Source organism: Heteronotia binoei, chromosome 21 (assembly GCF_032191835.1).
Source record: "Heteronotia binoei isolate CCM8104 ecotype False Entrance Well chromosome 21, APGP_CSIRO_Hbin_v1, whole genome shotgun sequence".
Classification (NCBI taxonomy): Eukaryota; Metazoa; Chordata; class Lepidosauria; order Squamata; family Gekkonidae; genus Heteronotia; species Heteronotia binoei.
The window spans coordinates 157,223,392-157,250,183 of record NC_083243.1 but is presented as its reverse complement, the minus strand read 5'-3'; the positions used below and the strand labels follow the sequence as shown (position 1 = coordinate 157,250,183).

Here is a 26,792-nt window from a genome sequence, read left to right as displayed (position 1 = left end):
TGGCTCTCTGTTTATTCCTACATAAAAGTCCTATTCCATTTCCTTAAGGTGGTATTTCCTTGGGTATATTATGCGTTTTTTCAGTTCATAATAAAATAAAGTTAAACTAAAAAGAGTAAATGCTTCCACAGAAAAATACCTAAATGCCTGTACATTCTAAGGTAAAATCATAAACTTTTCACTTTACCAATGCTCCTCATCTAAATGGTCAATTTTGTGCTCACCTAAATGGTCACCTTTTAATATCGTGCTTTTGGATAAAAAGGAATAATTTTGACATCTTTTGAATGCAATTCAATACACACCAGAGAAGCTGATTCTCACAACATTTGGCTAACATAACTGGGGCATGAAAACTGCAACTGATCTTCAAAAGCATCTTCTAAATTATTTAACCCATGTGTGATTTTACACCATATTAAAAGTTACCCCCCAAATGCCAAGTAGCTATGCAAAACTATTTTAGTTAGACTACATAGTACCAAGCACTCTAGCCATGCTTGCAAAGCTGGCTAACAACATTAATAAAGAAAAACAATCATGTGCTGAGGGCTAAGCATTTTCCAAATTGCATCCATACATTCACATAAGAAAATTAAGTTAATGATGGCAATATTGCAGACAGAACAACAAAACTTATGCCTGATCGAATTTTTTTTATTATTATTGGACAGATGAACTAAAAGAAGCCAACAATATGATTATATGCCAACAGCCATCTCTCTAGCATGGGTGGTGAAGGATTGCCTGCCCCTTCCATTCATCTCCAGCTCCTCCTGCTTAACACAAATAAATGGATGCTGCTTTTATCACTTTGGACTCCAAGCTTCCCACTGTTTTTGTCCAGAATTTGTGTCTGGGAGAGGAAGAACCAGGAGGTCAGAGAGAGGAACTAGGAGCAATAAGCAAAATAGGTTTCTGGATGCTCTTTCAAGGTTCACATGCTGTGATCAGGTAGACTGAGAACCACATCCTTCAAGTGTGCTGGAAGCCTTACTGATACTGCAGTTGAACCAAAACACACTTCTTCTCATTGTAAGCCGCTAAAGGGCTAGATGCAAAAGGTGTGAGGAGAGGGGGAGAGGAGGGAAAGAGGGTAGTTTAAGTAAAAACAAAGATGAATCCCAATCCCAATCCCCCTTCCCCAAACCCAACAAACTAGCTGCATCTTAAGCCACATTATAAGTAAAAGTTACTTCTTATGATATCTTAAAAATGGCAGTACAACCATCCTAGAGAGACAGACAGACGGAAATGGGGCTTTCACACAAGACCAAACAAAACAGGTGGGGGGAGGGAAAAGAGGTTGGGCAGACCGAAAAACAAACAAACCCAAAGCAGTGGCCCAACTCAAAAATGTGGTTCTTCTCTAAAAACAGCAATCATCCATCTCTTAGGGGAAAGAAAGAAAACAGGGAGCAGGAGACAATAAAATAGAACTGGTGCAACTTCTCGCCAAGGATGATGCATTTAACAAAAGCTCCATACAGTCTCATATGTCTACATGTCCTGTGGTGGCAGCATAATTGCTTAAACTGTCATGGCTGTGTATGTCTGTATATATATACATATGCACATATACATACACATACACACAGAGAATATAGAGTATTTTTTTTTAAAAAAATGTTAGCATTAGTTTTGCTCCTGATGGGAAGACTCATCTCTCCTTCACATGGTTCTGTGCTCCTGCGCTGCTACCACTACTGCTGCCACTACTGCCATTGCCACTCCCATTGCTGCTGCTTCCACTGGTGGTACAGAGGACTTCTGTGAGATCATCCATGATGGAGGTTTCTTTAGGGTCCACCAGGTTGAACTCCCTGATGAATAGAATGAAGTGTATGTAGAGTGTGTTCAAGTGTCCATGCAGCTCCAGTGCCAAAGTTTCCTTAAAGTGTGAGGAATAGATGTGGGCCAGCACATGGAACAGGTATTTGCAAATCTTCTTCACTAGGGATTCAAAGGAGTTGGGAAATTCTTTACCTGCCAAGAGAGAGAGAAAAAGTGGTAATGTTCATTAGAGCTCTTGTTCCTTTTTCACATGAGTCTTGGTGGATTAGGGCAAAAAGGTCCACATGGCACTTTTAATGTTTCCCACAGTGACCAAGCAAATGTTTCTAGGAAGCCTGTAAAGCTGGGCATGAAGGCAACACCCCTCCCTTACTGTCCCCACCTCAAAACTGGTTTTCAAAGATACTCTGTCTCTGAACACAGAGATTCCAACAGGTGTTAATATTTATTTAATTAATTTATGTCCTGCACGATTTCCCCACAGGGAACTCGGGGCAGTTTACAACAGTTAAAATACAATAAATATAATATCTGTATTTATATTTATTGTATTTTAACTGTTGTAAACTGCCCCAAGTTTATACAATAGGTATAAAATGATAAAACCAATTAAAACATCAACTCGATAAACCAATCTCAATGGATTAAAATAACTAGCCAGCTCCCCAATGCAAAGTGGCCTTGAAAGTCCTACAATATGCTGGAAGGTCCCATAGAGCATGAACTTCCTCAGGGAGTTGGTTTGAGGGAGAGGAGAGCAGCCATTGAAAATGTCCTTGCACTGGTGGTTGACATGCAGGCATGGACTGGGCACCTGTAAAAGGCCCCATGCTGATGACCCTAAGAGGAATGGGGGGGGGGTCATAATGGGAGAGGAGGTCATGCAGATATGATGGTAGAACTTTCCCCCATACATTTGTCTAGTTCCCTTTTAAAGTCCCAAAGTAATGCTTGATTACACCAAACATTCTCATCCTGGAACATCCTAGGTTCAAAAACGTGACAGAAAGTAAGAGATTAATGCTGTAACTTGGTCTGAGAACTTTGTGTGACAGGACATTCAAATCGAATTCCTCAGCTGACAGTGGCAGTTGAGAGTTGACAGTTAAGAACTGAGCACTGACTGAGAAAGAAGGCTAAGAGACTGGGAGAGGATCAAGAAGTATCCTGAGTTAGAGAATTGATTAGCTTAAACCATCCCCAAGTGTGAGGGAAATAGTTCCTAAAAACAGGGGTGATACCTAATCTGTGGATAAGGAAGGGAAATGGAACTTATTTGAATAGTCATGCCTTCACAAATTTATGTGTCTGTGAGACAAAAACACTTATGCTTGTGTATTTAAGCACAGATTACCATGAAATCCCTCTCCTCAAGTTTTAAAGACCTGAGTACCAGAAACATGTACTTGTTTGTGAGAAATTATCTGGTGTTGATTTGTATACAAAGTTACCTCATTCTGTTGTCTGTTCACCTCATAAATCCTACACCTAATTCCAACCTGATTTCCCCCTCAAAGTTAAACAAAACTGTTATTTTTGAACCACCACCAGCCTCTCGATACCATTGTCAAACCAGGACAAAAGGAAGAATTTTATTATCTACCTTCAGTTCCCTAGCTGGGTCAGCTTCTAACAATATAAATTCAAATGTCTGGGTGGGATAGTCAGAGGAAAACAAAGAGGAAAAAAAAGGGGGGGGGAGCTGCCCCGAGAAGAAAGAAGATAAAGGGAAACCTGGTGAGGAAGGGCAAAATCATAACAACAGGCTTGCAAAAAAAAAAAAAAATGACTTTCTTTAGACCCAAAACAAACTGAAATTTGCTCACGCTACTCTGTATTATATCTCCTCTGCATAGTGTAGAATATATACATACAAGAAACGCAAAAAGTTTATCAAAGGCCCCCCCCCCCCCCAAAAGCTTTACTTTTTGAAGGAGACAATTCCTGCCTGTAAGAAAAACATACCATATTTTGTAGGAAAGACATCTTCATCCGTTACTAGCTTCTGTACTGAACTCATGACAAAATCAACATACTGAGGGGCAGTGCACTTTATCTTCTTTCCCCGCTCATCATACCAGTAGTATTGTCTGTGGAAAGAATGGACAGCAGTGAAATTTGGTTCTTTAATTCCACAGAGCTCAAGCCTGTTCAAGGAAGCACAGACACAATCCATCTTTAGCTCACCACTCTGATTCCACAGAGCCTAAGACTTGCTGCTGCAAATGCCTCATTGTCAAACTGCAGTTGGAGTGCAGCAATTTCTGCTAAGGATGCTGTGGCAACAGATGCCAAATATGAGAACCACAAAAGCAGCATCTGTGTGGCCCTGTTCAAGGAAGCCAGCCAACAGCAACTTTAGGCAGCAACTATTTGAACGGCTGAGCAAATACAACCTTGCTGTTGTCTGTCTCTTTCATGCAGCATTTCAACTGAAGAGGGTAGCTCACATTTCAAATAACAAAATGTTGTTTTAGCCACAGTTTATATTACTACAACTGACCACTCAGCTTTCTGCAGATCAATCGCCATAAAAGATTTTATTGTAGACCTAAAGGTTTAATGCAAGGCAAAATAGACACCGATTCTGAGTCTACTTAGATTTATGGGAACCACATGACTGAAATACAAATTAGTGGCTTCTGCAAGACACCCTACTGAAACAATTTTGCTTCCTCAAACATTAATAAATTGGTATATTTATAATCTTTCATTCCAGGTACTGCTGCAAATGAATCTACCGTATGAATCCCATATTGAAGTGCATATCCCTGAATAATCTATGTAAGTTAGAACAATGTTTAAGGCTTTAGATTAAACATCTCTTATTTCAACAGCAATTCAATGTGGCTTTGAGCACTACAATTCACCTCACTCCATCTTTGATCATACACAGTGGGGATGCTCCCCATATTCACATGCAAGATGTAAGACCACTGCATCTTACATACTGTGGAAATGTAAAATTGATGAAGTGCGATCACAGTTATAAGACAAGACATTCAAGCTGCCACTTTGATTTGCAACACGGTGTTAATGCCAGCCAATAAAAGTCCACAAAATTCAAAAGTTTAGTGTAATAGCAACATCTGTCAAAAGATGGCACCATAATACCAAACATTTTGGCAGCTCAGTTAAGAACCCAAGGAATATCTTTATCTTTTGCTTTTTTTTTTTGCTGTCAAGTTGAAGCCAATTTATGGCAACTGTTCAACTCATAGCCTCTAATAATTACTATCAGACATAAGCAACAAAGTGTACACACATACAACACAGTCAACAGTGATGATCAGAAGTAATACTCACTATTTGCATAGTGAAAAGTGTTGTGTCAGTAGTCAAGGGAAGAAAACCAATGCCACAGACATCATCATATTCTCAACAACTATGCCCCACCCCCATTCATATCACAGCAATCTCCCTAAGTGTAATAACTCCCCTCATTTTTTCATATGAACATATGAACATATGAAGCTGCCTTCTACTGAATCAGACCCTCGGTCCATCAAAGTCAGTATTGTCTACTCAGACTGGCAGCGGCTCTCCAGGGTCTCAAACTGAGGTTTTCACACCAATTTGCCTGGACCCTTTTTTGGAGATGCCAGGGACTGAACCTGGGACCTTCTGCTTCCCAAGCAGATGCTCTGCCACTGAGCCACCGTCCCTCAAATGTCCCATGACTGAACTAGAAATTATTACCCTTAGGTCCCCTGGCACTTCTCTGCTGGAACAGTAAGCCTGTTCTACAGTAAGCCTGTTCTATGTTTAGTGTTCTTTCCATACCAAAAACCAGAGCACAAGTTTCCAACAAGTAGTTATAGAATAGATTATAAAGCTGCTCTGATTTTTAGACAATCTAAACACTTGGTGTACAGCATCCAATTGCTGACTCTAATCACCAAACAAAATATTACATTTGACATTGACAATTCTTTAAGTTTTTGTGTTGAAAAACCTTCACCTACTAACATCAAGGAGAACCTTTCCATATAAGGATGCATATAGATGGTATGTGTCCAAGTTCCACGTCACTACTGCCAAAATAAAAATGTAGCACCCATATCCCTTTACTACAGGTGACAATTTGAAGCATACACATCATCTGATTATAATGCCCAACAATGAAGACTTTGGTCTTCAATCTGCACAACCCAACTGAACAGTAGTGGAATGTCTCCAAATTTTGGCTGCTGGGAGAGCAGGAGCTGCTCTGTGAGTCACTGCGGAAGCCATAAAACAAGACTGGGCTGTGCTTTTCAAAAAGGCAAGGTTTCCTTCCTAACTTCAAAACCAGTGCTTCTCTTGCACAATTGTTTGGAGCGAAGCAGGGAGGCAGAGACCTGCTTGCTATCTGACATTCCTCAGGCAAGTGACTTTGTGAAGAGGATTAAAGAGGAATTATTCTATCTATTGAAAATCTGAGATGACACCACAGAGCTTATTTTCTGAGTAATCCTAATAAGCGTGACCGCCTCAATACATGTAACTACCCAGCCTAAAAACATTAATGCAGCAGAGGTGCTGAAAATGGTCATTCACATGGTATTCTTTCATCAATGTCATAAAACAGAACATGCCTGAAAATGAATTATAAAATACAAAAGTTTAAGGAGCAATAGAGGAGTATTAAGAATATTAAGAACAAAACAGATGTCTCCAGATGGCATCTTCTAAAGGTTTCATCTGTCTGTTTATTCAAACATTCCAGATGTCAGGTGGGCTACAAACTCAGGCTTTGTATTCAAGACTCATTGATTCCGCTTACTTGGGCCTTAATCTGTTAGAAACAGAAGATCTTATTTTCTTTGTAGACTTGTAGATCACAACCCCTTATCAGAACTGAGGGGGCTACATTCTTCTGAAAGACCTGCTCTGTGAAGGATTCCCCACCAGGTTGCCCTTCTGGGTTTCTGAGTTCTTCTTCCTTATTACTCTGCCTAACTATCCAAGTTCAACCTACATTTACTGTATTCACCTTCATTTTGACCTATTACAAAATTAACTCTTCATTGCAATGAACTGTACTAGAACTGTACATGCAGAGTGTTTTCATCCAAACATTTCTCTTACAATATAAAGTGCTTTGAACACTCACTATCAGTAGCAGAGAGGATCTGAGTACCTGAACTCTACAGTACTTGCTTATTCAGCTATTTGAAGCTTTAAATCAGGAGTGCCAAACTCATTTGTTATGAGGGCCAAATCTGACATAAATGAGACCTTGTCGGGCTGGGCCATATTGGGCTGGGCCAGGCCATGTCAGACTGGGCCATGTGTGTACCTGTTTAAGATTAGGTAGCAGAGACATAAACTCTATAAAGGACACAGACAAACACAATTAAAGAGTTTTTATTTGAAAAAGTGCTTAAAACATTAGCACTCATTGGTCTTAAAAGTACTCTCTTTGTAGCTCTCCCATGGGATCCAGGGAACTGGGCAAAGTAAGCTCTGGCTCTTTCCTTCCTTCCCCAGGGGATGTGGAGGGAGAGGAGCCTCAGCCAACAGAAGGAAGAGAGGCTTGACTCAGTAGTTCTGCTGTGTGACTGAGAAAATCTAACAAAACAAGCTGTCCCACCTCCCCAAGGGAGGAGACTCAGCCAATGGAGAAGATAGAGATGCAAGGAACCGGTCAGGGTCAGTTTGGGAGGGTGACAACTATAATTTTTTCCCCCAGTTACCTTCCCTCAGTCCCTCAGGCACACACAGAGAAATCCTGCCAGAACTAAAATAAACTAGGCACCAGACTGTTTTAAATTCAAAAACCAAAAAGAATGTTTATTGGTTCACAAAAGGTAAGAAAAAGGGATAAAATAATATTAATTAGTTGTAGTAAAAACAAATCCGCTGGCAGGCAGGTGGTTTGTAAAATAATCTCTAAACTCCAGAGATTTGTCAGGCTGAACAAATATAACCAGGCAGAAGACTCTTAAATTACCAAACAGGCAGGCTTTAGAATTATTCAAAACTTTGGACAGGCAGGCAGTGCCTATGGGGCACTAGAAACACTTTGAAAAGATGATGGTATAGATCAGGGGTGGCCAATGGTAGCTCTCCAGATGTTTTTTGCCTACAACTCCCATCAGCCCCAGCCAATGGTCATGCTGGCTGGGGCTGATGGGAGTTGTAGGCAAAAAACATCTAGAGAGCTACCATTGGCCACCCCTGGTATAGATCTATGCTCTGGCTTCTCAAATCAAAATAATAAACTGACATTCACTCTTTTCCACACACAATGAGAACTCCTGACTTGTGCTAGATACCTTTTGCCTCACAGACATACACACTAGCTTACTGGACTCACACCCTTTTGAGTGCTCTAACTAGCCCCTCAACTCCTGGTACATCTCAATCCCAGCAGGCCTCAGTTTTGCGAGTGGTGAGGGAGGGAGGAAAAAGCGAGTAGAGCTCGGTGATTGGCCGGAGGGTGTGAAGGACGCCAGCAGTGGGCCGGAGGGTTATAGTGGCTGAGGCGGCCGCGGTGGCGGCAGCGGGGGGGGGGGGGGGGGGAGGAAGGCAAACTAAATGCTTGCCTGGGGTGCCAGGCAGACAATTTGCTGCCCCCTGCCTCCTGGTGCCCTAGGCAATCGCCTGGTTTGCCTAGCAGCAGGGCCGGCCCTGGGCATTAATCCCCCACCTGAAAGGAAGGTGATCTCTGCCATCTGGAATGTCCTAACCTGGAGTTGGCAACCCTGCAGCCTCTAGATAAGAAAAGGACAGTCTTTCTTCACATTTTTTTTTGGGGGGGGGACAAAGCAGCTGACATCATTCTCCTCATTCCTCTCCCCTCTTTATTCCGAACAACAACCCCTGTGAGGCTTCTCCATCTGCTTCTCAGGCAACCATCTAGGGGTAAGGCTGAGGGAAGCAGGGAGAGAGGGAGTGAAAGACAGTAAAGATGGAACAGCCATGCCCTCTGAGGCAATGCCAGGCTCCCCAGCTTTTACAGTGGCCTTTGGAAGCTGTGTGTGTCAGGAGGCTATCTGTGTGGGCTGTTGATAGGGCCTTTTGTGAGGCTGCAGGAGCTCTGCAGCCCTTTCTGAGGCTGGTTGACAGAGACGTAGATGTGGCTGTCTCCGAGGTAAGCTCTGGGAGAGAACAGGAAAGGTGTGCTGCTGAAAGAGTGAGTGTCTGCCTTTCTTAACCGCCTTTGCTTTTCTTAACCGCCTTTTTTAAACAGCTGGGGGGAAGTTGCTAAGTGCTGCTCTGTGGAAGGAAAGAGTCTGAGTTTGGGTGGTTGCTGGAGAGCTGCTGTTTGTTTGTTTTGAGTGAGCTGTAGGTGATTGTTGCCGATTGGGATTGTCTGTGTTGTCTGGAGCTGACTGCTGGATTTATAAGGCTGCACCTTGCCAGAGGCGCGAGCCAAAGGGTGAGAGCTAAAAGGCTCTTGGCCTGGGGGCTCTGTAAGAAGCCAGAAAAACCAGGAAGCGGTTTACCTTGTGTTCCAATAAGGTAAGAAGACTTTCCACAAGGAGAGCCACATAAACACAAAAGGATTTAAAGGGAGGATTGTATATTTAAAAAACTATTATGAAGGTAGAATGCCAGCAGGGGGCTGGGGGCTTTTCAGTGTTTTGGACTGAGTGTCATATGTGTGACTATCTGCCCACTGGACAGAAGTCTTGGGTGTGTGCTTGGTGCAAGGAGCTCCTGGTCCTCAGGGAAGGCATTTGCACCCTTGAGGGCGAGGTGGCTGACCTGGAGAAGCAGAGACAGTCAGGCACTCGGAGAAGACTCTCAGGGACTTGTTAGATGATCCCCACTCTGAACGTGGAGCATGAGGGTCGAGAGGGAACAGGGCACCGTGCTGAGGATAAGGAAAAAGTGCCCTCAGAAGGGACCTCTTCTTCAGTTGGTGAGCAAGCATCTTAGAGTGAGTATCCCTTCACCCAAGGGAACCATCCCTGGGCGGGGTGCGGAGTGGGGTCTTGGTAGTTGGTGATTCGATCCTTAGACAAGTAGATAGCTGGGTGGCGAAACCGCATACTGGCCATATGGTGACGTCTGCCTGGTACAAAGGTAGCGGACATTACGCTTGTTGTAGACAGGCTGATAGACAGTGCTGGGGAGGAGCCAGTGGTCGTGGTACAAGTTGGCACCAACAATGTGGGAAAATGCAGTCATGAGGTCCTGGAGGAAAAATTTAGGCTGCTACCCAGAAGACTCAAGGCCAAGACCTCCAAGGTAGCCTTCTCAGAAGTGCTGTACAAAAACAAGTGGGAGCTGGTAAAGCACCAGGTCCAGACCCATACCTGCAGAATATTATAAAACATTTGAAGATTCTTTGATTCTCCCATACAAACTTTTGCTAGAAAAAATAGGCATTGAAGGTATAATGCCACCCTCCTGGCAAAAAGCTACTATCTCCTTGATCCCTAAGAAGCAACCAATTCAAAAGAGATTAAAAATTATAGACCAATTTCTCTTTTAAATGTGGATTATAAGATTTTTGCATCCATATTAGCTCAACGCCTAAAAAGAGTTCTTACAGAGATTATTCATCTGGATCAAGAAGGTTTTCTACCCACTAAAAAAGACAATTAAGTGACAATGTCAGAATAATATGTAATATTTTAGAGTATTATGAAACACGACCTGATAAACAAATGGCATTAATTTTTTGGGATGCAGAGAAGGCCTTTGACAACGTCAATTGGCAGTTTATCATACAAAAATTAGAATTTATGAACTGTGGCACTGACTTTTTAAAGAGAATCCAAGCTCTTTACTCTCATCAATCAGCGGAAGTAGTAATAAATGGAGAACTAACAGATTCTATTGATATTCAAAAGGGTACAAGACAAGGTTGCCAATTATCTCCATTACTATTTATTCTCACTTTGGAATCACTGAATAATCAGATTAGAGAAGACACTAACATCAAATGACTCTCGTATATAGGTGAACATTATAAACTCAGAGCATTTGCAGACTATGTAGTTTTTATTCTGGAACAACCCACCATCTCTCTCAAACACCTGGTTTTGAACCTTAAACAATTTGGAGAGGTGGCTGGAGTGAAGATTAACTATCAGAAAACAAAATTTCTAGCAAAAAATATGTCTGCTGAGCAAATTAACAAGAATCAGGATTTGCTTGAGAAGGTGGTTAAATATTTAGGTATTCAACTTCCTAACAAAGCTAGTACCTTATATAAAGAGAATTATGAAACACTAAATAAAGAGATAAAAAAGGACCTGGAGACAGGGAAAGATCTAAATATTTCTTTAATGGGAAGAACAGCAACAATCAAAATGAACATACTGCCAAGGATATTAATTATATTTCAAAATATTCCTATAGTACTACCTAAAGTGTTTTTCCAAGAGTTAAACAAGCAAACTACTAAATTCATCTGGCAGAATAAAAAACGAATAAGATTGAAAGCATTACAAGACTGGCAACTGTATCATAAAGCTTGTGTTTTAACTTGGGTGAGAGATTGGATATTATTGAGACTTTACTTTCGAAGGGCATGACCTTGCAAAGAGATGGCATTCATACTTGTGATATCAGAAAATGGACACATAAGCATTTTAATATCCATATACTAAGGAGGTCCTTATACCAGCTATGGTCCTAGTTAAAACCTTAAATTTATACCAAAATTCCGAGATGGGTCTAACCAACAGAAGCCTTTATCCAACCAACATTATTGTCCCAAAATATGATATTTTCCTATGAGGAATTATTGAAAGACAATGATGAATTGAAAACACAAGAAGACTTAGCAGCCAATAGTGTTTCTTTTGATTGGCGGACAAGACTTCAATCAGAATCAAGATATGCCAAAGATAAAGTAATAGGGTTTGCTACTGATTTAATAAGATAATCTTTGGACCGCACCAACATCTAATAAAAAAAAATATCTACTCAATGCTCCTACAATTGAAACTTCAACATGAAGAAGTGAAAGACTATATGATAAAATGGGCTCAAAACTTGAGGTATAATATTGAAATGGGGGACTGGGAAACGTTATCGAAATTGCACATAAAACTTACTAGAGCTGTTACATGTAAAGAAAATATTTATAAAATATCTTATAGATGGTATGTAACACCGTACAAACTGTCTAAAAAGTATACTACTGTCTCTAATAAGTGGGTACATTTTTCCATATGTGGTGAACTTGTGGAGTTATGAAAAAATATTGGCTCATGGTGCATGAAATGCTACAAAAGATACTGAAAACACATATCCATTTTAAACCAGAACTATTTTTATTGAACATACTACCAACGGACCTTCCAAAGCAGAGTAAACATTTGATGATACATATTATAACTGCAACAAGACTTTTAATAGCACAATGCTGGAAACATCATGAAGCTCCAAAGAAACAAGATTTGATTGATAAAATACTAGAGACAGCAGAAATGGACATACTTGTGCTTCATCTTAAGGGCAGGCTACTAAAGGACGGAGAAAATCTTTGGAAACCCTTTTACGAATGGATTAATGTATGAACTTGATTTTGTATATTACCTGTTGCACTTTCTAATTTATTCCTCACTTTGATATGGCTGAATTTATAGTAGCAAACTATTTAGTAGAGCCTATAAGCTAAAAACTTGTTAAGACTAAGCGTACTATTATGTAGTCTAATGAAGAAGACATTGGATTTATACTCCACCCTCAGAATCTCAGAGCAGCTCACAATCTCCTTTATCTTCCTCCCCAATAACAAATACCCTGTGAGGTGGGTGGGCCTGAGAGAGCTCTCCCAGAAGCTGCCCTTTCAAAGACAAGCTCTGTGATAACTATGGCTGACCCAAGGCCATTCCAGCAGGTGCAAGTGAAGGACTGGGGAATCAAACCTGGTTCTCCCAGATTAGAGTCCACACACTTAACCACTACACCAAACTGGCTCTCTAATGATGCAGGGGGAAAATGATGTTGACTATTTTACTTTTACCCCTTTTCCTTTCCCACTATTGTATTTCCCTACCCCTCCCTTTTTCAAAATTTCAATAAAATATATATAACCAAAAACAAGTGGAAGCTGCACAAAAGAGATGGTCTCCACTTGTCCCCAGAAGGAACCAGGCTGCTGGCGCTTCAAATCACAACGTGGCAGAGCAGTTTTTAAACTGAATCTTGGGGGAAAGATTCTGGTCACCACACCTCAAAAAAGATGTTATAGCATTGGAAAAAGTGCAGAAAAGGGCAACTTTAATGATTAAAGGGTTGGAACACTTTCCCTATGAAGAAAGATTAAACGCTTGGGGCTCTTTAGCTTGGAGAAACGTCAACTGAGGGGTGACATGATAGAGGTTTACAAGATTATGCATGGGACAGAGAAGGTAGAGAAAGAAGTCCTTTTCTCCCTTTCTCATAATATGAGAATGCGTGGACATTCAATGAAAATGCTGAGCAGTGGGGTTAGAACTTATAAAAGGAAGTACTTCTTCACCCAAAGGATGATTAACACATAGAATTCACTGCCACATGAGGTGGCAGCAGCTACAAGCACAGACAGCTTCAAGAGGAGATTGGATAAACATATGGAGCAGAGGTCCATCAGGGGCTATAAGCCGCAGCTTACTGTTTGAACTCTCTGTCTGGGGCAGTGATGCAATGTATTCTTGGTGCCTGGGGGGCAAAGTGGGAAGGCTTCTAGTGTCCTGGTAGCACTGGTGGACTTCCTGATGGCACTTGGTTTTGGAGTGCTAGACTGGATGGGGCACTGGCATGATCCAGCATGGCTTCTCTTATGTTCTTACATTCTTAAGACTGCTTTTGGTAGTGTGTTCAACATTCCTGGGCCTGCAGGAGGTGGGGGCAAGGGAACCAGCCAATGGGAGGCCAGAGATGGGTGACTGACATGTGATGGGCCAATAGTGTGTTCCCACAGTAACTGCCAGAACTAAGCTTGATAGCGTTTTACTGACAGAATCAGCTTTGCTGGCTGGCAATAGCCACTTGGGCAGGAGAGACGAACGGACTCAACCAATGGCACACAAGTATTCTTGATTGATAGTATGATGGATCAAAGGCTTGTTCCGTACAGTCTCATTGAGCTCCAATGAATCAGGATGGTCAGAATTGCCACCACACCAGGAGAATTATTTAAAACTGATACTTTGTAACAATCACTCAGAAAAGAGACCAATTTCCAGAAGAACATACTGTAAGAGTTCAGTAGGCAAAGAGAGCCACAGATGCCTTCTGGTCAGGCAGTGTAACAGGAAAGTCACAAAGCCACATACACCTTATGAAAAGCACACAATGAGTATCTGGTCTATATCAGCATCCTTTGGGTAGATTTAAAATGGCTACTGAGAGCCACCAAGTCCTCTCATCAGGCAACATCTATATCAGCTTTTCTGGAACTCATCACAGAGGATTGGAAATAAGGTAACCAGAAATAAGGCAGGCAGCAGGCTGAAACAGAAACAGCAAAGAAGCACAACCTATTACTGCAACAGTAGTGATTTGTCACTGAAGGTATAGTTGTGGAAGCTGCTCCTTCTTACTGAAGCAAACACAACCAGTGTATAGACTATTCAAGCTGAACAGGATGACAGACAAATGTGAATGTATCCTCCAGTCCCCTTAGGGGTGTGCATTCAGTTTATCCGAGCTAACCCCCCCCCCCCCAAAAAAAACCCCCTTACCAGTATTGGGGAGATATTTTTTCAGCCAGATATTACTTGGGTTATTTATCTGGCTATGTGATATAGCCGAGCTCTCCACCCCCAAAAAACAAACCAACCCTGGAAATTCAGGATAGATCACTGGAGTTAAAGCATTCCCTTTAAACACCTTCCAGGAGAAACCACAACTTGGAGAAGACATTTAAAGGGACTACATTCCCTTTAAAAACCTTTCAGCCCTCTACGGGAAACAATGGGAGATGGGGGCACCTTCTTCTGGGGGGCCACAGATTCGGAACCCCTGGTCTAATTTTTTGAAATTGGGGGGAGGGGGTTGAGGAAAGGCACCAGCAGTTTTGCTGCAAATTTAGTGCTTCTACTTCAAAAAACATCTCCGAGCCCCAGATACCCTCAGATTGCTTCTGTCTAAACTCGATTCTCCATTATACCCTATAGGGACCATAATAGAGCAAAAAAAAAAAAAAACCCCACCAAAAAATGGCAATCTCAAATATTTAATTAACCTGACTACCATTCTACTATTGGGATTTGGGAAATACTAGTATTTTTCAGGTTCGATATACCCAAATCCGAGAAATACCAGGTTTCGCCCCCCCACATACCCCTAGTCCCTGTATATTTATTTTGCTTATGCTTGCCCAGAAGCAGCTAGCCAGGCAGAAAAGTTGCTACCATCACCCATGGTATGGAAAAATACAAGGAAGATATTAGCCAAGAGAAGTTGTCAGGCCCTGATATCAAACAAAACAAAGCAGCACTTGGGACAGATGATTGTTCAATGTGTTTGGGGGCACAGGAAATACAGCTCCTTTATGTAGCTTGATTGTAACATTTTAATAACTTAACTGAAGTAAGTAAGATACTGTCTACTTCCTGTTATTCCTAAATAACTGCAACTTCGGTTTCCAGAATAACTGAAAGAATGATATTGAAACATTTAGAAGATGATGTTGGATTTATATCCCGCCCTATACTCTGAATCTCAGAGCAGTCACAATCTCCTTTACCTTCCCCCATCCCCACAACAGACACCCTGTGAGGTGGGTGGGGCTGAGAGAGCTCTTACAGCAGCTGCACTTTCAAGGACAACTCCTGCAAGAGGTATGGCTGACCCAAGGCTATTCCAGCAGCTGCAAGTGGAAGAGTGGGGAATCAAATACAGTTCCTTTCAGATAAGAGTCTGTGCACTTAACCACTATACCAAACTGGCTCTCAGGTCTGCCTATGTATCTACCCTCAATCAGTATTTAATAAAATAGTATACAGTTGTCTGAATACTTTCCTTTCCAGGATCTTTCTTTTGACAGTGTTACCATTTTTCTAGTCTATAAACTGCTTTCTGTTTATACTGAACTAACACGAACATTGAATAATACAATTCCTCTGTATAGCCTGAACTTCACTGTTAAATTGCATGCAAGCTGCCATACAGATAGCCATGTAAACAGTGTGCAACAGTACACAGAACACTGGACTTGGATCAGCAAGACTGGTTCAAATCTCTACTCAGCCATGAAGCTCACTGTTTACTGCCCTGCCATCACCATCTTGCTACCTAAAAGTATTATTTGGGTCCCACCATCCTCCAAGGATCTCAAGGTAGCATACATGGAGATAAACAAGTATGTGATTGCATTTTTATATTTTGCTATATGTAACATATGGCATGCCGGTAATGAAACTGATGAATTTATGTAGACTAAAATAAGCACAGCTCTGACTGAGTGCAGAACTGTATACATAAAAGCAGGCCTCATTTTGGGCAGGAGCTCACGAGCAGAACTTCAGAACCTCTAATTTTTATTGGGCTCTTTCTTTCTCTCTTTCTTACTATCCCCCCACTTTCTTCTGGGCTCCATTGTTCAAACCCCCTGTGAGGATTTTGCTGAACTCTTAAGATTTGACAAACTTTCTAATATTTTCCCCCACAAAAATGGAGAAATAACCAAAACATATAAAGCAGACAGATGGCCACTGTGGCCACGTAGGAGAAAGTAATTTAAAAAGTATGATGGGAGTAAGGTTTTATTATGGCAACTATAATTCCAGAAGCATTTTAAGGTAGATGTTGAGCTGATATAATTTAGTACACCTTCTAGTGATGTCAAGGGTGTGTGGCATTTGCAAATGAGTTGTGCTTATGAGCTCTGGCACCTCTTTTTCTACGAAATGACCCCTGCATAAAAGTGTAACTCCATACATGGAACTGGCAATATTTGAAGTGTTCCTCAGCAACAGCTATGCAGCCTCAGCCACCTGACTATGGCTATCTGGCAGCCTTTCCTTTAACCTTGGAAGCAGGCAAATGGTCTCCCAAAGTACAATGGCCCATTGTTATTGCCACAGAATAAATACATTCTCCCGGGGTCACCCATTCCAGAAGTCTGCTGCACAAGATGAAATGGCAAGGAAAGTTTAAAGACAACAATGTGAGGCAGGAAGAGAGCAAAACTCCTCACCAGTGGAGCATTTATCCACTATGGAGTTTTGGAATCATAGTCTCCAGTGGCTCTTCAACAGACGCAAGCATTTTAGCTGAGGTCAATTGTGACGCTTTTCAATATTTTTACTCCCAATGTAAAACAGCTTTCCCCATTCATATTATTTTTCATTTTGGTTTAGTATCTGATCACCCACAAATGGCCAGCACTATTGTGGCAAGCAAATTCTGTGGTAATACATGGAATTTATATGATTCGTAGAAAGAATTGCAAGATTTAATGAGGTAGGCAGAATGTGAGAATGAGGACTCTTTGATACTATAACATCACTAAATATACACAAACGCATTTTGCAGCTCTCCGCAGGTGATCACATTTTAAAATGTGGTTTAAAAAAGAAAAACTCACCCGTCTCTGGAGACAGGAAAAGAACTGGAGCTCTCTGAACAGGCACTGAACAAAAAAGATATCTTGCTGCTTTCTGAGGTTCCCAAGATAAAGAGTAACAGGCAAGAACCCTCTATTCCCCTCTCTCCAGTGGGTAGGTGCTTGTTCCCCCAAGTCACACTGGGCTTTCTGTAATGTCAGCATGACTTCACAATGAAGACTCCAGCCTTTGGAGAGGAGGCAGGATTTTTTTTAAAAAAAATGCAAGAGCATTAGTTCTATCATCTGAGTCCCTAACTGCAGATGAGTGTGATATAGTGTAGACACACATTTACTATCTCAACAACTGTGTGAAAACTATGTCTGACTGGCATCAAGTTCAAGACGTATGATTAAGTGCTATTCGACATGATGCAGGTTTGGTTAAGCAATGTGAGGTCTTTGGTTACTTTACCTCATGCATTCAACATTTGTAAAACAGTAATCTGACTGAGCAGCTGATCTTGAATGAACTTTAGAACACACAACAACGTCTTTCTGTGTCTCAAGATCAACTCAGTCCAGTGCTGATTTACTATCATTTGGAGTGTCAAATCAGTTTGGGGCACTGAAAGGAGGGAAGTGAGAGATGTGGCATGCCTGCTGTCACCTCTTGTACCACTACTTCTGCTGCTGGGTGGCAGAAGAGGGTGGGGAGCACATACCTGCTCCTCTCATGTTACTGATGACCTCTCAGGATCCACCCAAAGTAGGGTGCAGAGGAACATTTATGCAGCCCACAGCTCCTTGGACTTTTATACAAGTAAGAAAGAAGTGCATCCTTAAGTCTCAGATGCTAGATACTAACAAAAGAGAATGAATAGCACTGTGAATTGATTGTGAACTTTCTGAAGCACCTGAATAAAATCACATTCCCTAACTGATCAGCAAATAATTATCCTCATTTGTATTTTATGAAGTTAATTAAATCATTTAACTCATTTAGGAAACATTAATGAAAATGCTATTTCTAGACCTTAACAGACCGTAGTTTGTCCCAGAATATTTTTACTGGCCAACTCTTCTATGAATGCTTACCTTTAGGGAAAAAAATATTTCTTTATGCTATAGAGAAACACAAGCAGGAACCTGCAAGGATTTGTGTGTGTGGTGGTGGGGGGAGAGATATCATTTTCCCCTGCTCCACTGTTTCCTTGCCCTGAAAGCTCCTTCCTCTTTTCCTTCTTCTTTCTCTCCTTCCCACCCACCCACCAATGTTTTTATCTGCCCCCATCTTCAGCTATGTTTTTTATTTATTTACTGTATTTATATACAATTCTCTTCTCCTTAATTTTATCCTCAAATAAACCCGTGAGGTAGGTTAGGCTGAGAGGAGGTAATGAACACAAGGTCACCCAGTGAGTTTCCACTGTGAAGTAGGGATTCAAAGAGGGGGATGTCAGATCTAGCCTGAAACTTTAACCACTACAGCATGCTGGCTTTTGTTAGTGGCTGCTGTTGAGCAGTAGCAAGCAGATAGGCCTGGGTGTGTCATGCAAGTCCAGTAGTAGCAACTCATCCAATGGTTACTGCAACACCTTACACTCACACACTCACAACACTTCACAGTTCTGGCCAGCTATGTTAGCTGGAGGTTGCCTGCTCAGTGGTCTAAAGCCCATTTCCTATTCCTTGTCTTTTGTCTTTTCAAGACATTTTTGTGCAGTTTAGCAATGTTTCCAAAAGGTAGAATTTTGTTCCAGAATTTTAGAACTGTAAACTGGGGTGTGTGTGTGTGTGTGTGTGTGTGTGAAGATTTTCCCTAGGGACGAGGCAGAGAAGACTACAACTTATTCTTCAATGAAGATATATTTCACACAGCCAAAACAACTTGAGGGAGTATCATTTATATTATTAACATATTGTCATCATCAACCCAAAAAGTGCTGAACTACTGCAAAAGGACATGTTCTCTGGATTTTTTGTGAAATTGTTACTGTGAATCTTGACGATACAGAAATAAAGGAAACTGGAATTTTGTTTAACCTAAAACACTTTTTACCTGTCATTTACTTGTCATCTTATGCCTTGTCTTCGAACAGTTTGGGGGCCCTCATACTTTCCTCACCAAACTTTAAAGCCTACTCTTTCATTGTTGGGTGAACAGTCCAAACTACTACAATTATTAAACACAAGCAATTACTTACGTATTGCACACTGCCATAGTCTGACATGACTCTCCTGTACAAAATTCAGAGATTGTACTATACTGTAAATTGATGTGGTGGAAAAAGGTTGTTGCTGAAAGAGAAAAGAAAAAAAGTCCCAAGTGTTACCATTACTCTTCACAAAATGCTGATGCAGAGTTACAGTTATATGTGGGATTTTCAGAACCAGAACAACTACAATATCTTAGTTCCTTAACATCTTTTTTTCTGTCTTATGAATCATTGCAAAGGAGGTATATGGACAGATGATATACAACAGCTAACAACAAAGCAAGACTGCTAGGCTATGCCGAACATACTTTATCATGTTATTTCAGGGAAATATTAAAACTATGGTGGACACAAATCCAATCCCAATTTTAATTCAGGTAGCAAAGTCTGGTACAATATCCCTCTACTCTTATTTTAAACGTGTGTAGAAAAGCATCCACAAATACCTTCAGATTTTCAACCTTGTAATGTAGGAATGGTCAGAAACAAGCCCGAGACACACAAATTGCAAAGGCAGCAGGAATTAATTGATACCTGTCTCTGTTCCCACATAATAAAGACTGGTTTTCATGGCTGTTTTATGTCAGTTTCCAAAATATTAAGAGAAATTTCTCATGCCTTAAGACATTGTAATAGCTCCAGTATAAAGGAACATAATCTGTTTGATTCTCTCTTCTTGCACCATTTTTCCTACTGCAAATAAAGAGCTTTACAACATGCAGTGTTAAGCTCTAACCTGAGACCTGCTTGAATAATTAGGCAACTATTACAGATGCTGCTAAAGGATGTTACTAAATGCTACAGATGCCACTATAGGATGCTGCTCTCTAAATTCAGCATTTAAGATAATTAACACTTTGCACCTTCTCACATCTACAGAGACATCTTAAAGTAAGACAATTATTTCAACATTTAGGGCACTATTTCCAAATTACAGTTGGGGTAAACAAACTCAGTGGATTTTAGCAATATTTTAAAAGAAAACTAAAGGTCTCTTCACATACCACTAAAGCATCTAACAGATTCACAAATGTGCTTTTTAATTCCTTTTAAATAAGAAAAACTACTAGCATGAAAAACTATGTAGCAGTCGTATTTAGTTGTTAAAATGTCATAATACTTACTGTTGCTGGCTAGCCACTCATTAAGATCTATTTCACGTGGTAGCATAACTAACTCTTTGAATTCAAAGTCAGTAATTCTGGACTTTGTGTATTCTGGCTCTAGGTAGAGTTTCTTTTCTTCTGGTGCCAGCTTTTTACCATTTGGTTTTCCCTTAGATTTCCTGCAAAAGGAAACATTGGCATGAATCAGTTACATGACAGTTATCCAGATTCACTCCTACATACACACTTTGTTTAAAAAACACTACATGATCAAACTTCCGTTTCAATAAAGGGGTCCCCTGCAGTTAGCACAGGTCTTGCTGGGCTTTTAAAAGAAATCAAAGTGAAAGAATATGGCACCCTGACTAATATCTCATGGTCTTTAAAGTGGTTTCATACAAAGATACACCCTTTTCCCAGCAAATGTTATTACAAGAACTAGACCTCACTGTGTTTTTTCAAAGCCCCCTTTATGCCAGATGATAGATTAATGCAACCACCTATATCACAGGTGTCCATTTTACAAAACAGCTGCTTAAAATATTTATAACCATACATGATACAAGCCAGTGAATCACAAAAGCAGTATTCTGGGATGTTCAATGGAAAATTAGGATGGGAAATGCCAAGAACATATCAATTCTAAGAGCAACAAATTGTTATAACAGATGTAACAAAGGTAAAGGTAGCTCCCAGAGCAACAAAAAGCCCCATCACAATGATCTTTTATCACACTGATCTTTTATCTATAGCAATGGTTCTCACAAAAAAATTATTTTGGTAGATGAACTCATTTCTAAATTTAAATGTCATTTATGGGACCCACCTATAAAGTAACTCTGTGCTTCTTTCTCCCTCACAAGCACAAAATGCCCCACACTACATGACATTGACATCTTGTAATTTATTTTTCATGCTTATTATTTAGAAATATATAACTTTAGTGCACAGCAGATTGTAATTCACTGCTATTTTGCATATTATGCAACAGTGAATCCAACTCTGCCACTGAGCTTCCCAGAATGTCCCCTCTCAGCTCAACATATTCTTCTTCCTGCCTTCTGGCCTTATTGTTCACCAGCTATGGACCCACTTTGAGTCCCAATCCATGCTCTGAGAACCACTGATTTATATGCTGATCAATCAATATATGTAATTCTCAACATGGTCGAAACTGTGGATATTTAAATCTGGAGACTAGAGCCATGAACAGACAAGATAGATCTTTCCTTCATACCTAAGAAAAGTAATATCTGAAACCTTTTTTAAAAACAACAACAACCCTCTGGAAGGGTAACCCCTTCCAAACAGAAGCAGTGCCCACGGAGTCAAGAAACAGATTCCCTCAGTGGCTACAAGTGTTGGTTTCTGCCAGTAAAGTGTAAGAGAGAGGGTGGACCATATCCATGGCTGTTTTAGTCTTCTAGTGAGGATTCTTCAAGGCTAGGACCAACAGCAACCACCAGGTACTACATGACCTGCATGACTCACCCAGACCTGGTTGCCAGGTACTATTCAACAGCAGCTACCTCATGAAAGCCAGTGTGGTGTAGCAGTTCAAGAATTTCACACTAGGATCTGAGAGATCCAGATTCATATCCCCAGGCTGGCACAGAAGCTCACTGAGTGACCTTGGGCAGTCACAACCTTTCAGTCTAAGCTACCTCACAGGGTTGTTCTCCATTGTGGAGAAAGGCAGGACATATAAATGAAGTAAATATATCTAGCTGAAGATAGAGGCAGACAAAAAAGATAGAGGCAGACAAAAAATACAGGTGGGTGGGCAGATGGGAAGGAGTGAAGGAAGCAAGTGAAGGTGAGGATATGGGAGTTGTCAAGAGGAAGGAAAGAGGAAATAGTGTGAGGAAGAGGATATAGGAGAACTGAGGTGACTCCTCCCTGCCCCCTCCCAAAAAAATTCCTTACAGGTTTTCCACCACACAACTGGGCCCAAAGGCCAATACTGTGGATCTAGTTTATACCCAGACAGAAGCTGCTGGGAGAGGGAAGCAGGGGAAGTTTAAGATTTTTTTGGGGGGAGGGGGATTGAAAATAGGAAATCGTGGATCGGGGGAAATGATGTCTCCCCCTGCAAGTTTTTGCAACTCCCCTGTTTACTCTATACTATACATTTGGAAACCCCATCTTATAAAACCTGATCAATAAGCACACCATGAGAATGGGGAACTGCAGTAGTATTGTGGATACATTACAAACTGTCATACTAGAGAATACTTTGCAGTATTTTGCATTATCTGCATCCAATGAGGCAGATTCATCCCATTCATTGGTATCAATCTATTCCTCTAGGGAACTCAAAGCAGCATGCATAATGCTCTCAGGAGGCCTCCCATACAAACACCCCTGACCTCCAGACTATGCCCTGGGCATTCCATTTGACACCCCCCACCCTCAAACTGTCTTGATTCAAACACCAGATAGTGCTCAGTCAACAACAGGATGGCTAGAGAAATTTGCACTCAGAGAATACTGTTTAAATCTTTATTTGTCCTAGTGGCCTAACTGTAAACATTTGAAGCTGTCTGCTTGACCTCTTCCTCTCCCAGGAATACCCAGCTCCAATTTTGGAACCAGTTTATACTAATACTAAACAGCATAAATCTAGCTTAAACTATGCACTTTGCCTCAAGTTAGCCTAAAAGGACAAGGCCATGAGCTTGCTTCATCCCAAAGAGCAATTTTACACATGTAAGTTTCACAAATGATTCAGTCCTTTTTGCTAAATTCTGTATAAATGGAACCTTAAATCATCCTGCTCTTCTCTTGGCAAATCCTAATCAGTAGAGATAATGTGAGGTAGAGCAGGGGGACACAGAATAGGCACAAACAGCATTTTGGGGTAAGCTGCTCTATAAATATTGATTATCAAAACTGAAATTATATGAAAAAGTGAGCAAGGAAACCATGAGAACCTAGTGTCCTTGTCCTGAGGGTGACAGTTTAAAAGAGGTCAGTTTAAAAGAGAGCCAGTTTGGTGTAGTGGTTAAGTGTATGGACTGGGTTTGATTCCCCACTCCTCCACTTGTAGCTGCTGGAATGGCCTTGGGTCAGCCATGGCTTTCGCAGGAGTTGTCCTTGAAAGGGCAGCTGCTGGGAGAGCCCTCTCAGTCCCACCCACCTCACAGGATGTCTGTTGTGGGGGGAGAAGATCTGGGAGACTGTAAACTGCTCTGAGTCTCTGATTCAGAGAGAAAGGCTGGGTATAAATCTGCAGTCTTCTTCTTCATATTAAAGAGGTACTTGCTGATGGGCTTGGAGAAAGCACAATACAAAGAATGGAGGAGAAAGCCTAATGCTTCTTCGTATTAGTCACACTTTTTAAAAAACTTAGGCTAGGAAGCTATTGCCCAATAAAAGACAAGATGGAGAAATGACTATATATAAGATCAATCAACCATGGCAAGAAGGGAAAAGGGATTAAGGGCTCAGAGATAGCTTTCAGGAAGACAAAAGGCAGTCATGAGAGATATAAGCAAATGAACCAGGTGGAAAGAAAGTAATGGTGTTTTCACATTTAAAAATAAATACATAAAACAGGCTGCTTAAACAGGTTGCAGTATTAAAGCCTCCTCCGTGCACTAAAATGCATGCCTCCAATAAGCATCTGAATCCAAACAGTTAAGGTGGGGGGGGGGATTTCTGCAAATTTCCCTCCTGGTGCAGTCCCTTGAACCTCCAAAATGTTATTGCTAGGGTTAGTGGACCATCAGGAACAGTACAGTGGGCTCTCCAGTGGGAATATGATGAGATACAGGCCATCATTTCATTATCATCCATCTTTCTCACTGCCAACTTTTATGTTGTGATATCAAATTAGTACCCTGTAAATAAATCTACAGGGTGTTAAAAGCAGGGCTGGATCTAGGGGAAAGGAGAGGAGGCACTTGCCCTGGCACCACCGGGGGGGGGCAAATTGGGTATGGAGTCCATTCTATTCTATGGGCCCATCATTTTTTTTAATCCCCCCCCCCCCAACATGTAGATCTGGTCCTGGTTAAAATCAAAACCCTTCAGGAAGCCCAAAGCCAGACTGTTAAAGGAAAGGCTTGATAAACAACAGAAAGAGTATTTATGATCAGCATTGTGACCACATTCTCCAGACCTTCCTCCAATATTTTACATATAAAATATGGGCAATTCTGTGCTCGACTGGATATGTATTTGTGGCAGATTCTGGCAGTTTAACAGTGTGGTTGGACAGACAATAGCAAAGTCAACTCAGTCCAAACTAAAATGTGCCATAAGCAGAAATGTAAGCAGATGCTTCTAATTGACAAATGCAGTGCAGTCTGTCTGAACACCACCTCTGCACACAAAGTTTTGCATTTATATCATTGAAAAGTACTGATTAAACCAATATCAGTCAGTGCAATCATCAACAAAAGTAGTAATAAAAAGCAAATGGCTCTGATCACATACAGAGTGTTTTTCCTCTACTGAGCCACTGCAAACTCCTTTCATCCCACACAGATAGAATTGATAAACAGAATTCAGAGTGATGCCATATCTCCCTCAGAGACTACAGTCCCAGCAACACTAAGGATAAAACGGCAAACAACAAAAAGGGAGCACACACTCCCTTTTGTTTGTTCCACAGAACAATCCAATACACTCATATCTCCCAGCAACAGTTTTCAAAACATGTTTCTCTCCACAGTTCACTATCACCACTGACACAGTAAAGCTCTCCTTTTCTGTTCTCCTCCTGTCCCAAACTTTAATCTGCGCCAAGGATTCCAACACAACTTCAAGTGTCTGTTTTTAACACACATACCAAATCCTAGAACAGGGGAGAAAAGTACTCTTGAGTATGCACATAATGGTTTTCACTGCCAAGTAACTCCCATGTCTGCGCTCCTTGCAGAGAATTCTGTAGCAGCTTACCTCTGATCACTAGTTTAGGCAGAGATTTAAAGTACAAACCCCTCCATCTCCCCCCTACTCATCACCATAAACATTACAAGGATACACCATAAATGATATATGTATACACCAATTTCAAGACAGCAAGAGTCCAAAGAAATTATGACAGGAATATACAATATGAAACAACAAACAAATGAACAGTACTGTTGCTGTGTAACAATGATGTTGGAGGGTAAGCTTTTCTTTTTGTTAAGGACTCTGAAAAACTAAGCTATCTTGGCTGAAATGCAACAGTTGGAAGGTAAGATTTTCCTGCTGCTCAGACATTTTGAATTTAGTGGGTAAAATCCTTGATAATTATCTGAAGATCACAGAAAAGTTTGTGCCTAGCAGTGAATGGCCAAGAGAAGAAGAATGTTTTAATTATGCTGTAGATCTAATCAGCTTCTGCAAAGTGTTCCTTGAAAATGCCAGATCTGAAATGCCATTACTAGAACCAAAGAAGACTGAAAGTAAAAGTTAGAGGCAAATGAAGTTAACTTCAAGGCGCTAAAATATTAATATCCAGTTTGTAAGAAGTTCAGTGGCACCTAAAGACTAAAATACTTATTCCAGCATAAACTGTCATCTCTGACTCACCTCCCCAAACCCCACCCTCTCCCATATCCATCCCAAAAGTCTCCAGGTATTTCCCAACACAGACCTGGCAACCCTAGCCGGGGTGGGTGGGAATGAGAGGCAAGGATGACTGGGCACTGCTTGTCATCCAGTCAGGTCTTAAGCAGCTTCCTGCAGCCTGGAATGGTCCCCAATCCAGGCACAATTGTGATGTTTACCAACACTCTGCTAATACTGAGCTTTGTCTTGCGCTGTAACTTCAGACCACACCCTGCACAAAGTTTCCGACATAAGAGAAGAACTTGGGGTTAAGTGCTTTGTACTGCAGAATATATATTCAGGTGCAGGAACATATACACACCCTTTCAATTGCCAAAAGTACAAGCCTTTATAAATAGCTTATTATCGTATTTATAATGCACTTGCCCTTTTAATACATGGAAGCGAAAGGCAAAGACTAGACTCTCACTTCCATGAATTTTAAGGGGAAACATTATTTTAAACACTCCCGCACCCAAGCATAAAATATCAAGAAGCTACCCTAACCAACAACATGTGAAGTGGCTGATCATACTTATGTTCATAAGCTGAACTAGTGCAAACTCACAGCAAAACCTTACATAAAAATGCTGAACTTCTTTAAATCAGTAACAAGTGTTGACTATCTCATCCCCCCCCCAACTTTGCTTCCTCCCCTCTCCCCCTATTTCTCTCCCCAATTCTCCCTTTTACCACCTGTTCTCT

The 26,792-nt window shown here is 41.0% G+C and overlaps 1 protein-coding gene across 3 annotated transcripts in view; it reads right to left on the bottom strand.

The window, feature by feature from the left end:
* Positions 1-641: 641 nt before the first annotated feature.
* Positions 642-26,792, bottom strand: part of MOB2 (MOB kinase activator 2) — a 227,207-nt gene continuing 201,056 nt past the window's right edge. For all 3 annotated transcript variants that reach the window (XM_060262033.1, XM_060262035.1, XM_060262034.1), the window contains 4 exons: positions 20,562-20,722; positions 19,426-19,519; positions 3,760-3,884; positions 642-1,986 (listed from right to left, as the gene is read on the bottom strand). In XM_060262033.1, the coding sequence (XP_060118016.1) occupies positions 1,661-1,986; positions 3,760-3,884; positions 19,426-19,519; positions 20,562-20,722 (706 nt within the window). In that variant the 3' untranslated portion in view covers positions 642-1,660. The remainder of the gene's footprint in view (positions 1,987-3,759; positions 3,885-19,425; positions 19,520-20,561; positions 20,723-26,792) is intronic.